The 14,276-nt window shown below is 41.8% G+C and overlaps 1 protein-coding gene across 2 annotated transcripts; it reads right to left on the bottom strand.

Annotated features, from left to right (window-relative positions):
• Positions 1-4,157: 4,157 nt before the first annotated feature.
• SLC10A3 (solute carrier family 10 member 3) lies at positions 4,158-7,934 on the bottom strand. Of its 2 annotated transcripts, none has more exons than XM_058169752.1 (2): positions 7,793-7,934; positions 4,158-5,995 (listed from the first exon to the last, which is right to left on the bottom strand). In XM_058169752.1, the coding sequence occupies exon 2, from the start codon at positions 5,864-5,866 to the stop codon at positions 4,550-4,552; it is 1,317 nt and encodes a 438-aa protein (XP_058025735.1). In that variant the 5' UTR covers positions 5,867-5,995; positions 7,793-7,934; the 3' UTR covers positions 4,158-4,549. The 2 variants fall into 2 exon arrangements, with proteins under 2 accessions (XP_058025735.1, XP_058025736.1); XM_058169753.1 differs by lacking the exon at positions 7,793-7,934 and adding an exon at positions 6,939-7,743.
• Between the last annotated feature and the right edge of the window lie 6,342 nt (positions 7,935-14,276).

Here is a 14,276-nt window from a genome sequence, read left to right as displayed (position 1 = left end):
ATCTTATTACATCTCTGGAAAAAGTAACTGTTGAAGAGAATAACGCAACTGCTACCGTCAGGATAAATTAGGATTTCCTTGTTTAAAATTCAAGAAGTGATGTGCATGAGGAGACTCCGTGCTGGCATCCTTCCATCTGGGACGGTTTACTGTTGTAAACTGCCCTGGGTGTTGCATGTAGATGTATTAAATAAAAAGTGAAGAAATTACTTCACTGTATCTATAGCCGGTTTTACATCCACAACCTAAAATGACACAGTTGATTCTAATATGTGTCTGAAATGGACAAAGAAGTGAATAGGAGTGACCTTCGCCTTATATAGTAAGATAACTTCGACAGAGCCATTATTATTCATAGATTCAGTAGAAAAGACCCCTCTGCTGCAGTTAGCATAGGAGAAAGTAACTGCGACACACAGTGTCCTTGAGACAGGAGAATGGATTGGAAGCCATCTGGAAATCATTTTGGGCCAGACTGAACGTTTAGGAGCCGGTTGTCTCCTTCCCATTTCAAAACCTGTGGATGTTTTCCCCCTCCATACAAAAATAATGACTGTGTGTAACCGCTCACATTAACTTGGCAAACCAAAACTATTATGAAACTACCTGTGGATTTAGCACACACTTCCTCTGTCAAAAAGTGTGAAATATTTATCTAACTACCCTGTTTCCTCCAAAATAAGACATCCCCTGATAATAATCCCCATCGGGCTTTTGAGCGCATGGCAATGCAAGTGCTTATTTCAGGGTTCAAAAATGTAAGACAGAGTCTTATTTTGGGAAACATGGTAATTCCACTCAACCTAAAACATGAGCAAGGGTGCAGTGAACACTTGCCGATTATAATTGCTTCCCATAGGTTGAAATGTTCACCAAGGGAAGCAAATAGCAAACTTTAAATGTTTACCCCATGCCATACTTACTTGCTAGATAACTATGTTTCAGGCATGCTGCATTTTGATAAAAATAATTAGACAACTGTTTGCACTTAGAAAACACAAAAGCAGTTACTTCTTGGGATGGCATTACTAAAGCTGTTTCTACATAATCAGGTCCTTTGCCATGTTTAGCATTCTTGCTAGGACTTGATTATAGTTATTAACTCCAAAACTATCAACCCTGAACTGCAGTACGAAGCTTACAATGACTAGCTACAGTCTCCTGAGTAAGAGGGAAAGCTGTAAAGGGAATATCATACCATCTCTGCTGTTCGTGCACTAATTCAGAACAGAGTATTGGCCACATAAATGCACCAATCTCAAGAAAATGCCAAATCTGGGCTCCTTTGGGATACCCGGTCACATTCAAATATAAAATAACGTCCAATATAGACACAAAATTAAATAATGGCGATTTGCAAGCCAATCCAGATGGGAATCCCTGACAAAGGATCAAAAGTGGTGGGAGCTTGATGGCCATTGTTTGATACTGGGGCACCACATTTTTCTGATTTGTCATCTTACTTCCCTTCTACTGCCCTCTTAAGACTACCTTCCAATAGATTGCAAACCACTTTTCCATTGTAATGTCTCCCAATTTTTGACAATGCTTACCACGCATCCCTGAACGTATAGACAATATCATTCCTCTTTTTTTTCCAGCCCCCCCTTTTTAAAAAAAAATGATGCGCTATATCACATTGTCAGCCCTCTGAGGCAGTTCAGGTCAGAAATCGAACCTGGCCAGGATGATTGGAACTCCATTGTAGGCCCATAATAACAGAATCTTAAAAGCCTGCCAGTTTCCCTTCATCCTCTCTTCTGGCATGCAGAATTGAGGCAGGATTATTTTGCTTACACTTCCTTCTTTCCCAAGGCTGAGATTTTCACGTACAGTCTCTTTTAAGGTTTTTGCATTTGTTTTCCATCTCTACTTTTCTCTATACATACACATCCCTTCAGCAGTGCCTCAAAGTCAACTGAGGCTTTTTTTTTTTACAGGTAAATGAGTCCAAAATAGCAGACATTGATCTCCAGGTAGTACAAAGTAGAAGGATGCAGAGTAGACTTCATGCTCGCTTATTTTTGTTTGGTTGTACAGTTCCTTCCTTTCTTCAAAGAATTCTGGGGAGCATCCATCGGCACGTCTATCCCTGTCTATTATATCTTTTTAATAGTTGTAGAGGAGCTCAGTAGCTAAGAACAAATGTCCTAATTTGTATTTGAACCCAGACCTCCAAAAATCAAATCCAGTAACAATCCTTTCTCATTCAGGTCTGTTCCTTTCGCTCCACTCACTCTGAATTTTATGCCATGCATTCTTATTTAGGAAAGAACTCTCACTGAGCCTCAAATGGATTGAATCTCAGGCAAGAATGATGAGAGATTTAATACCATAAGATCTTCAGCTTGCTTCCCCGACATGGGGAACAGAAAAAATAAAGGCAATGCATTATGAATAATTCTAGAGTTTTGAAGGAAATAAATTGCCCCTTTCAACTTAAAGATGTTTTCAGCTGACCAAACAAGACAACTTCCCAGTGGTCACCTAATATATTAAGCCATAGTTTGATTGAACACATGTAGTGAATAAATCACAACTGGTTTTTTTTTAACTTTCTTAAGCAATAAAGCATGGTTTTAAGTTTCAGTTTACAATGACACATTAAACTAAATTCAGACCAACCACATTTATGTTTTCCTAAGACTATGGTACTAGATTAGGGTTGCAAAAATCTAGGTAACCCTCTGGATGGCAGCAAAGATTTTGCATTTTCTGTATCTCTTTGCTTCCATCTAGGAGTGATCTGGGATTCTGCAGGCCAGATGGGGTAGCTTTGGGCTTAAAAAGATGCACAAGGCCAATTTATTGCATACTTTCCCTAAATATTAATATTATTAGGCCACGTTGGCAAATGAAAGAAAAGCAGTATATTAAAGCATAGTCATGAGGAATTCAGGCTGTTGTTGAAAGGGTGACTTGGCTTTAGAATGATGGACAAGAGAGGATAAAATAACAGTAAAGCTAATGTTTCTTGCTGGCTTCAGGCCAGATGCCAACCTCTCTCTCTCTCTCTCTCTCTCTCCCTCCCTCCCTTGTTGACTGAGCATCCAACTGCAATTCATAAGCAGCTCTGCCCTCAGAACACGCCGTGCAGCTTCTCTGCACCAGCAGATGGGTGAGTGCATTGAAAACACAAGTCCCAGGCCTCCTAGCACTAACACAGTATGATGACATACCAGCACTCCCCGAGAAGAAATGCAAAGCAGTTGGAGCAATCCAACCCCCTGCTTCTAATCTATCCATAGCTGCTACATTTTCAACAGCAATACCAGCGTGAATGACAAAAGAAAAGCTGGATTGGCAGAAGCTGGAGCACACCTGAAAATCGGTATATTCCAGAAGAACCACAACTTCTGAGAGAAAAAGCTTTTATATTGTGTGATTAGGCTCCAACTTCCCTCATTCCTAGGAAGTATAACCAAGATGACAGTTGTCACCCCATAACCTCTAGCAAGAACCCACAAGAGGAGCCTTTCAAAACTCCCAAAGAGAAGAAACTCAACTCTTTGCAGCATAATCAAGACAAGCTTTGTGACTGAGCTTGTCGATCAGAAGGGTTGGCGGTTCGAATCCCTAGTATAGGTCTCCTGTCTGAGCAGGGGGTTGGACTAGATGACCTCCAAGGTCCCTTACAATTCTGTTACTGTTACTCTCCAAAGATTAGCACATCCATTATGGCCTGAGCTCGAGCAAGAAAACTTTCTCAGTTGTTAAACCAGTGTTTCTCAACCTTAGGAACTTGAAGATAGGTGACTACAAGTTGGGGAATTCTGAGAGTTGAAGTCCATCCATCCTCAAACTGCCGAGGCTGAGGAAACATCATGATAAGCTAACACAAGGCTATGTATTTATACATATTAATATAAATGGGCCAAGTATTTCTTCCTATTATTTTCTATACTCCAAAGGAAACTTAACATGCAACTCCAATCTTACTTGAGCATTTGTTTTTGTTACATTTTTATCTCCCCTCCAGGCATGTTCTCAAGGCAGCTGCTTAATCATTGGTGTGATTAAGTGTATAAGTGATTAGGTGTAAAAAAAAAAAACTTGTCCTCCTTCCCCTGCTTTGAACATTATCCTGCTAAGCTCTGCATCTTCATCCCCTCAAGCAGTGAAATTATTTTATTTTTGAAAAAGACAGACAGAATAGATTATCTTCAGTTGTGTTTTATTCAAACCCTGTATCCCGCTGAGTGGGTGAGGTGAAATACGACAGTTTCACCTCCATTATACCCCCTCGGTCTGTGCAACTCAAGTGTTAAGCTCCAGAGATACCTCTTGCTATATAGAAAAACAAGTTGAATTTAAAAAGAATAGAGAAGCCCAGGTTCCCCCCACAAGACAACTTGTGGGATATGCCACTGCGAAGGGCCCCCTGGTATCTGAGCACCCCATCATAGGTTTCAGGCTGAGGTCTTGGTTAGCCACACCCCTACCAAGGGGGTGCCTCACATCCAGCTCCTAAGGCTTTGGGTATCCATCTCTGATTAGGCCACATCCAGAGTTCAAATCTTTGGTATCTGCCTCCACTTTCCCAGGGGTCTTAAGAGCCAGTTGAACACAGTTTGTTGTATGCCAAGTTCCCCAAGACAAGCAGCAGCATCTCAGACGTGCTGCTCAGGGCCACAATAAAGGGAGCTTGGGAAGCAAAGTCAGCTTGGGCCCTTTGGAAGGAGAGTTGCAGCACAGCCAAGGCCAACAGGCTATTCTGCACCCCGACCTCAATACTGACCGTCCGACGCTGTGGCCCTGGCAGTCCTAAGCACCAGGCCAGCAGGTAGCCCAGCAGCAAGCCGAAGATGGGCACAGTAACACCAGCCAGGATGATGGGGGGCCGCACGCTGGTTAGGATAAATGCTCCCATATGGTAAGCCATGAAGAGACCTCCAATGATGAGGGTGAAGCTGAAAGGTTTGATGAGGAGGAGGAGGAGGCGCGAGACGCGGGGCAGCTTACACTTGACCAGCATGCCGGTAGAGATGGGCACTGCGATGAAGAGGAGAGTGATGAAGATCTTCAGGAAGGGCACATGCAGAGTCTCGTGGGCTCCCAACAGCCATCCGTAGAAGCTGGAGGAGAGGGGCATAAGCCCAGTAGCTGCTATCGTGGATAGGAGAGTCATGGAGATGGCCACAGTGACATCTCCACCCAGTAGAAGGCTGTAGAGGTAGCCACCGCCACCACCGGGGGAGGAGCAAGAAATCACTAGCCCCAAAGCCAGTGCCTTAGGCAAAGAGAAGGCCAAGGACATGAGGTAGCCATAAAGGGGCATGACAACAAATTGGCCTAAGATGCCCAGCATGATAGGATGAGGCTGGTGAGCCAGGCTTCGGAGAGCGTCCACCTCCACCTTGCAGCCAAATGCACATTTATTGAGGAAGATAAGAGGCAGGAGGGCAAAGAGGATTGGGTTCTCTGAGAAGTGACCCAGGCTCATCCGTATAGTTGGCTCCAGATCAGAAGTGTCAACCCGAATCCGGAAATCAGCTCGTTCCTCAATGAGGCGATTCTGTTCCAACAATCTCAGTTGCAATGGGGCCAGACCAGCCATGCCAGATTGGAAGCTGACTGTGAAGCTCCCTCCCCAGGAGGCACTGACATTCTCTATGACTACCACGGTAGGCTCCAGCGAAGATGCACTCAGCCAGGCATCTGATCCCGGATAGTGGCAAGTGACCAACAAAACACCCTGGCTATGCTCAGGGAAATTGAATTCCAAAACTGTTCCGTCCCCAACATTCAGATAAGGCGCACTGACTGTTGCTCCCTGGGTCCAGCCAATTACAAAAAGTTTGAGGAAGAAGATAATGTGTAAGATAATGCGTGTCCCAGACATGGTGCCGAAGGCTGCCGAAGGCATGCTGTAGGCTCATTCCATTAGAGCTCTCCTTGCTCCAACATCGTGGTCATTGTGTTCCTTCAGTGGGGATCATGCTCTTAGCCTCAGATCCATAGGCTCTGCTGATGTCTCTCTATGAAGACCTTCCACCTAATTAGAGAAGGGGATGAGAAGTGAGGACGAGGAGACACACAATAATTTATGCAATGAAGAAAAGGCAGAGGGCTAGTGATCAAAGAGGTACAGAAGTAAAGGTTAAATCACTTCACCCAGGCACAACATTTTGGGGCTGCAGCTGGGGCTGACATAATACAAACTGCATTTCTCACCTCTTAATGTTTTATTAGTTTATCAAAATACAAAATACAGAAGTACAAAGAAAAATGAAACTTAAGGGAGGAAAAGGGAAAGAGAAAAAAGCATAGGGGAAAGGGGAAAACAAAAAGAAAAGCATTGATTTCTAACTTCTTTTGATGTAGTAGAATAAAGTAGTTACATAAAACTTCAACTTTTTACTTTTATATGATAATATATACTGGCCATTTCTATAACAAACCTAACTAATCGGCAAAACCCCCAAATCAAAGTTTCATAAATTGCATTTCTGTTAGAAAGTCACTGTCCCAATGCTTACAATTCCCAACCTTTTCCAAAGTTATGTTTCCTTAAGACACAACAATAGTATTTCCAACTTTGCAGGGACAAGTAGTGGAAATATCTCTGAGCTAGGGACAGAAATCCCCAACAGAAGGCCTTGGCATGTCTTAAAGCCCTGAATCAGAAAGAACAAATCCAATAACTGGAATCACGATATCTGTAATTACAAAGATGAGAAAATTATGCCAACTGATCCAAATCTCTGCCAGGCTACTGTCATTCTCATCCTATACAGTTTAAAGCTCCACTAAATGTGTTAGCACAAAATTCTGTTGTGGGGAATATAGTGGGAGTTGAAGCTATTAAATGTACTACAGTTATACGAGTCTCAGTCTGCAAATAATACGATGACAAAATGTTATTCCGACAAAATGTTATTTTGCCTGAGGCAAGAAAAATCCTTGGCACAGCCTTGCCTCTGTGTTCTCCTAAATACCTTGAGCAGATGTCAGGGTAATTTCAAAGCCACCATTTCTTTTCCTGTAATGTGTACAATCTTCTCTCCTTAGGATTGTTTCAGGTAAATGAAGTTTGTTGGCAGCCCATTTCTCGGTTCTAAATCTTGTCTTCCTCGAGGAGTTTTCTTTCACCTGACCGCCCTGAATATTAGTAAACATTCCCCTCTTTTTACAGTTTTTGCCCAGGCAAAACAGATTTCCAGACGCAGCCCTCTCTGCCAAAAATTCTTCCTAGCGGGAAGGGGGAAAAAAAATACCGTGCTGGAGCTATTATCCCCAGCAAGTCTTGACAGCTCCAAAGCCGGAGTCCCTTCCCGCGGCAGCAGAAAGGGTGAGAGAAATCGGAGACCGGTGAATCGGCGGGTTCAGGGCAGGTAAAGTCCCACTCCCCTTATTTCCCCCGCTCCTCAATTCAGCTGAGTCACTTCTGTCTTAAAGCTACAAACACCTGTTGGGAAAGAAGGTGATGCCCCCAAAACTTCTCCCCCTGACTTATTAGTAAGGTAAGAGGAACATCAATCAGACCGTCCTCTTTCTTCTCATACCCTTCCCGCATCAGTCTCCTTTCAACGCAACGACTGCGCACCTCCTTTCACTGGGGGTGGGGGGGGGAGAAGGGAGATATTTCGGCTCTCAATCTCGCCCCCCCCAAAAAGAAACACATACCACCTACGCAATTTTCACTAAGAAAGCAGCTTCCGCAAAGCGGATCGGATCCGTTATAGCGCAGCTTTATTGTTTAGACCCATCTCTGCTCCAAATACGTTTAAACCACCTCCCCCCCCCCACCCCGATTAAAAGCCCCGGAGAGCGGAATCGCTCCGCAATTTACCTTCGCCGGGCTTCGTTCCCAGGGTTCGTTCACCGGCACCAACCTAAACTCAACCGCTCGATTTGTTTGCTTTCGTCCGCTCCTTCTTTCCATGCCCGGCCCCGCCCACCGGGTGGTGCGCCACAGTCATAACCACGCCCACACAAGAATGCGAATTCATGGTAGGAGCCACCACCCCCTCCCCACGACTTTAGGGCATCCTGGGAAGTGTAGTTGTGTTTTTTTTTAATAAATCAAGTGGGGGAAAGCAAAAATTAAACCGGCTTCGGTTTTGGTGGGAAGAATGTTTAGTCGCTCGCCTTGTAACGGATGCGGTTAGAAAAATAAAACGCATTTCATATCTCTGAGCAGGCGGTGTTATTGTCGGGGTGTGAAAAACCATGAGGGAATAATAGCGATCTGATTGGAGAGAGCAGATAGCCGCTTCTTCCCGAAATAGAAATAAATGGTACATTTTGCTCCAGGAAGCATTAAATAAAGTTGTTAGTTGATTGGCTAGATCAGGAACGTACTGTCACCCGATTGGAAGAAACAGGGACACTCTTCTATATCCCAAAAGGATTAGGCGATGATGGGAAAAAAATACAGCGATCATCCTGCAATTTTATTGGAGCATTGAGGGTCTTTTATCTTTAGATTGACTGACCTGAGTATTACTGTATTTTGCTGTCCTAGGATTATGAATTCATTCATACCCATTAAATAAATTGATTTAGGATTTTTTTGAACTGGGATTAGAACTCGGGAAAGGACAGTCATGGAATACATTTTCCAATTCCACAATTTAGGGGCAACACTATATATGGCAGGGTATATGGGGGAATGGCAAAAAACAGAAAATTGGGGTAATGAGAGGAAGGTTTCAAATGGCTGGACAATGGTCCAGGGCCCCTTAGAATTTAAGGATTAACAAACCAAGAAAAGAAACCAAAACCATGAAAGACAAAAATCTCAGAAAGATAGTTAAAAGAGTTTCAGGGAATTGTTAGAAGCAATAAATCAGGAAGGGGGTGGTGAATTTTATTTATTTTGTCATATCAGTATATATAGGCATTAACATGAAATGAAATAGCTATATAATATATAAGCATATATATGAGCATAAGTATGTAATAACTATATTAATTGGATATAATGAAAAGAAACAATAGGACAGGAACGGTAGGCACTTTTGTGCTCTTATGCACGCCCCTTACAGTCCTCTTAGAAATGGGGTAAGGTCAATAGTAGATAGTTTTTGGTTAAAGATTTTTGGATTTTGAGAAGAGACCACAGAGTCAGGTAGTGTGTTCCAAGTGTTTGATTCAAAGGTGTTGGAAGAAATATCCATCTGGGTTCAGTTCCAAGTGGGGACAAAGACACTGGAAACATGGAGGCTGCTTGGAAAGATGGTTTAATGGTGGCCAGGATCACATGGCTTGAGATCCTGAACAGAAAAGGGCTGAGATCCTGTGTGCTCCCTGGTTTTATGCTTTTTCTGAGCTTTGAACTTTCTGGGGCACAGGAAGAGTATCCTGATTGGTTGTCAAACTCCCAGGTGGTCTAGGGGTCTTAGCTAATGTTGTAGGTTGTCTCTCAAGCTTGCTTGAGCCTTGCCATGTGGTAAGATTCTGTTGCTAGATGGGTAGGGGCTAATCCTATCTTTGTCATGTAGACAATGGACTGGCTCAGGCCTTAATGGCCCATTGACAAAGGTGGGGGGAGTTGCTTTGTCTTTAAAACATGTTTCTCCATTTCTCATCCAGGGAAATATATTCTGCCTTTTAAATATTTTCTAAAATATTTCATTCTTGGAGGGGGGTGGGTGCTAAATTCCTACAAAGGTCAAAGTAAATACTGTACAGCAGAGTTCTAGAGATGCCAAAAACCTCAAATACTAAAATTTGAAGTTATATCAGCATTCCAGTCCTTACCAAGTTGGAAAATTACACGAAACCCATCCTTTCCACCAAAGAGACAACCCCATTGGTTGAAGCATGCTTTTCAGAGGGCAGCACGGTTCCCTGCAGTGCCTTGACCTAGCCAGCTTTCTCATGCCCTGAATAATTTATTTTGCAGGAGGAAAGGATAGCAGATGATAATGGAATGGATTATTTTGACAAGCATTAAAATAAGATTGGCCCTGGTTCAAAGATGGAGAACTTTCTGAGAGGAGGGTAGCATTTAGTCTTTGGATGGCATGTCAAGGGCAATGCTCTGAAAAAGAAGATAGGGCCAATGTTTTTTTTTAAAAACCCAACCATGAAAAAACCATTGTGAATTATATTAAAAACAAGCAATTCCAAAAGTTTAAGCAATGTAACATATTTTGGTATTAAATTTCAAGAGCAATCATGGAAAAAGCAGTTTCTACGAAAGAGACCAGGCACACTTTACCCACTCCTGTGTAAGGGGTGTAACAAAAATATAAGAAAAATATAAGAAAAAAATGTTCTGATAATTCAAGAAATCTTTTAATGTACTTATCTTTTCAAAGTCCAGCTCCATCACCACCAAGGTCACCAAAAACCTTACAATGAACTGCATATATTTGGTGGAAGAGTAGAACAGTGAAAGACAGGCAGAAAGGCAATTTAAATTACTCGGATCTCTTTCCTATTTAATTTAGACTGGTACTTTCTCCACTTCCACCCTTTCTTTAATAAGCAATTTGTTTTAATTGCCAGAAAGCTACTAATAAAGCATATTAACAAGTTGCAAGTGCCACAATTTAATTGTCTTATTTTATACGCTGCTGTGCTGTGCTATACATGCCAACAGTACATAATTCATGTTTTTGAGAGCATGCTTAGATTGGTTACATATTTTTTTTGGGGGGGGGGAGCAATATAAAATCAGTATCTAAGGCCAAATTTCCTGCCTAAAATCATCTTTCATCAGCTTTTAATTTGTCCTGGAAGATACCAACCGCCAGTGACAATATTTTTGGAAGATGCTACAAAGCAGCAACTGGTAGGTATATCTGGACTTCAAATCCTCTTCATAGCTATGCTCATTGAGATTTCCATCTAGATAGCACTGGGTCAAGAAAGGCTGGATTCCTTTTGCATTTGTCTATGATTGTGTGTGTGTGTGTGTGTGTGTGTGTGTGTGTAGTGATCCTTGCCATCAGCTCCTTGTCACTAAGAAGCCATTCACTATTAGCCCTGGGGTTCTCTATCCATTCCTTACTGCAAGGAGGGTGAATCTCTTTGATCAGCCTAGCCCAGGTTGATGGACCCTGTTGGGTTAAGAGGAAATTGGGGCTCTTCCTGACGCATGGTTTGATTTAGGCCCTGGTGACCAACTGGAATGAAGGTCATGCCTTGGATTAAATCACACCTGTGTGAGCTCTTGCTGCCCAGACAGTATTATGATTTTTCTGGGGAACTTCAAGAGATGAAGCAGCAGGAAAGAACCTTATTCCATTGCTGGAAGAATAAATATGATTGAGCATGAGTAAGAAGAGCCTTTCTTCAGGATTACCTTATGGCAATAAGAGCGGCAAAACATGACCATTTTTCTGCCAGCTACCTTTGTTTAAAGTAATCCAGTCTCTTCCAGGGAAGGAGGAGGCTGGAGAAACAGCTGCAGGAGTACTGTGAAGACTGAGCATCTGACAGATAAAATTGCTTTGATTCACTCAGTTAGGCTCCATTTATGCAGAAATTGACTGTATCTAGTTTCTTTCTGGAAAGAACTGAGAAAGTAGACAAAATTTTCAGTTCTGTGAGCACAACTGTGTATTAGATCCTTGTCACTCTTTGCTGATTAAGTCTTTCATAGGAGAAAAACAGCTGGAATCCAGCTGGTAAATGCGTGCTCGATGGAGAGCATGGGTCCTCTGGTTCTGAAAGATGAAGTGGTCTGTCTCTTCTTCAAGAACCATCCCTAGATCCAATGGTACTCAGCAATTTTTGCTTGTTGTCCAATATTTCCTTTTAAGAAAAACTATTGAGAAGACATTTGATTTACAGAGGACCTTGGAGAAATCAGATTATGTGGATCTCTTTCAGTGTGGTTTCAGATTGGGACCTGGTGCTGAAATAATGTTGGTCACACTTGTAGATTATCTTTAACAGGATTTGGGTGGGCTACTGCATCCATCTTAACCCTACCTGATTTCCCAGCAACTTTTAATACAATCAATCAATCCTTCTCTATTGACTTTGAAGTAGGAGTGAGATGTATTATTATTATTATTATTATTTGCATTTATATCCCGCCCTTCTCCGAAGACTCAGGGCGGCTTACACTATGTCAAGCAATAGTCTTCATGGTGTTTTGATGGTTTTTTTCCTTCTTCCAGAATCAGTTTGAGTCAGTGTTGATGGAGGGGAATAGATCTAATTTGAGACCTCTGCTTTTACTTTATTTGATCCTATTTAATATCTACAGTACATGAAGCTGCTAGATGAGGCCATCCATCAACAGGTCAGCTATCAATATCCTGATGATACTTGTTATAAATCTATACCCTAGGGCCAAACAGATGCTGCTGTCAAATTATCTGGAGGCTGTGAGAAAAACAGACTTCAGCTTAACAAAAGCAAGAATGAGTAGGAGGCGGCAGTGCCTTCAAGTCTTGATTCCTGGCAATTGCCCAGACTATTACCTCCAATTTTCTAAGCAATTTGTAGAAGTGGTGTGTCACTGCCTTATTCCTAGGGTTGAGAGACTAGGCTCTCTAGTCTGGTTTCATGACTAATTGCAGGACTAGAAGTCACTCTGAGTTTGTTGTCTGGTGCCTTAACTACCAGACCAAATTGGCTCAGCTGTGGTTTGGGGGATTCCCCAATACTGGAGACTCTCCACTATTGGTTCTGGATGGGATTGCACTCCCATAGACAACACTGGTGCACAATTTGAAGATCCTGTCGGATTCTCAACATTTACTGGAAGAGCAGGTGGTAGGCAAGAGTAGTTGTGGGTGTGCCCAGATAGCACTACTACCTTGCAAGCTGTACTGGTTCCCTATAGGCTTTTGAGAGTAATTCAAGATGCCAGTTGAATAATACTTTAATTATACTTTCCTTCTTAGCATAGGGCTTGGTTATTTGTGGCGCTGCTTATCTTCAATTAGCTTTGCTCATTCCATGACATCCAGCAGAGTAGCATGCTTCTCTTTTTTTTACCCGGGACATGGACCTTGTGAAATCTAAAAGACAGGTGTGCCTTCTCACTTGCAGTGCCTGCCTTATGGTACAAGATTCCCTCTGAAGATCTGATGGCCCAAACTTACTGGCTTTCTGTAAGATGCTTGTGCATTGAGCCACAGTATTGGATGATCCCATCCAGAATTGAAAGGACTTGAATATAAGACCCTATGGATAAAATGCCTAATTTAAAATTGTATTATGAAGCAGTTGTTTTATCATTAATTACTGATTGGATTAATTTGACTGAGGAAAGAGTTTTGAATATAGAAGGTTATGGTTTGTTATATGGGTGGCATGCTTATTTATTATATGATTATATTCAGAATAAGTATCAGATAAAAAAATATCGAATAGCATATGAGTAAATTTAGGAAATATTTTGTATTAGATATATTTCTGAAGGAGAGGGGAATTGAGAGTGTGATTAAGTGTGGAGAGACTAGAGATTATAATTTAGGAATTATTTTAGATTATGATTGTTAGTTTTGATACCCTGCATTTTGTTCTGGGAAGTCGGGGTGGGGGCAGGGGTATGGGGAGGGAATTGGGGGTTGAGGCTAGAGATGGAGTGATGGTTAATGTACAGGGATTAATGAAGATGTATAAATATAATTAATGTAGGGTCGGGTCTGCCCAGTTACCATTTTAGAACGGTGGGGAGGGAGAAAAGAGAGAGTAGGAGGTAGGAAAGAGGAGAAGAGGAAGGAAGAGGGGTAGAAGAGGAGAAGGAGTGTAGGGTGGAGGGAGGAGAGGATGTAGATAAGAGAAGGAGAGGAAGGTTTGGAAAGAAGGCAGAAGAAGGTAGAAGAGGAAAGAGTTAAAAGGGGTGGTGACTGGGCAAGCCCGACTAATTGTATATAATTGTACATTGGATGAATTATTTGTTATGATTGTAAAATAAAACTTTTTATAAATATATATATATATATATATATATATATATATATATATATATATATATATATATATATATATATATATAAGACCCTATGGTCGGTTCATTTATTCTGTTTTCAATGTTGTGTTGCTCTATTCTGTTTTTTAGTGGTTTTTCCCCCATAGTCTCTAACCATTTGTAAGCTACCTAAAGTCACTTCTGTAGATGTCTGGCCATGTAATTCAAAACAATCAGACATATCGGAGTGGGAGAAGAGATCAGTGAAGTGTGATGATCATCATAAAAAGTAAAATATAAAACACATGCTTTTGTAACGTTTGGTTGATATACTATAGCAATTGTCTTTTCTCCTGCCTTGTATTGTACATCTGACAAGTATTGTAATCTGGCTGCTTCGGTGCTCATATGATTTTTCCTCCCATTGTAAGGAAAGGAGATAAAAGAGAAG

This window comes from Ahaetulla prasina, chromosome 2 (genome assembly GCF_028640845.1).
Source record: "Ahaetulla prasina isolate Xishuangbanna chromosome 2, ASM2864084v1, whole genome shotgun sequence".
Classification (NCBI taxonomy): Eukaryota; Metazoa; Chordata; class Lepidosauria; order Squamata; family Colubridae; genus Ahaetulla; species Ahaetulla prasina.
This window is presented reverse-complemented; position numbering and strand designations above follow the sequence as displayed.

Coding starts and splice junctions, on each gene's coding strand:
- SLC10A3 (XM_058169752.1), bottom strand. CDS start 5,866: ATGCCTTCGGCAGCCTTCGGCACCATGTCTGGGACACGCATTATCTTA.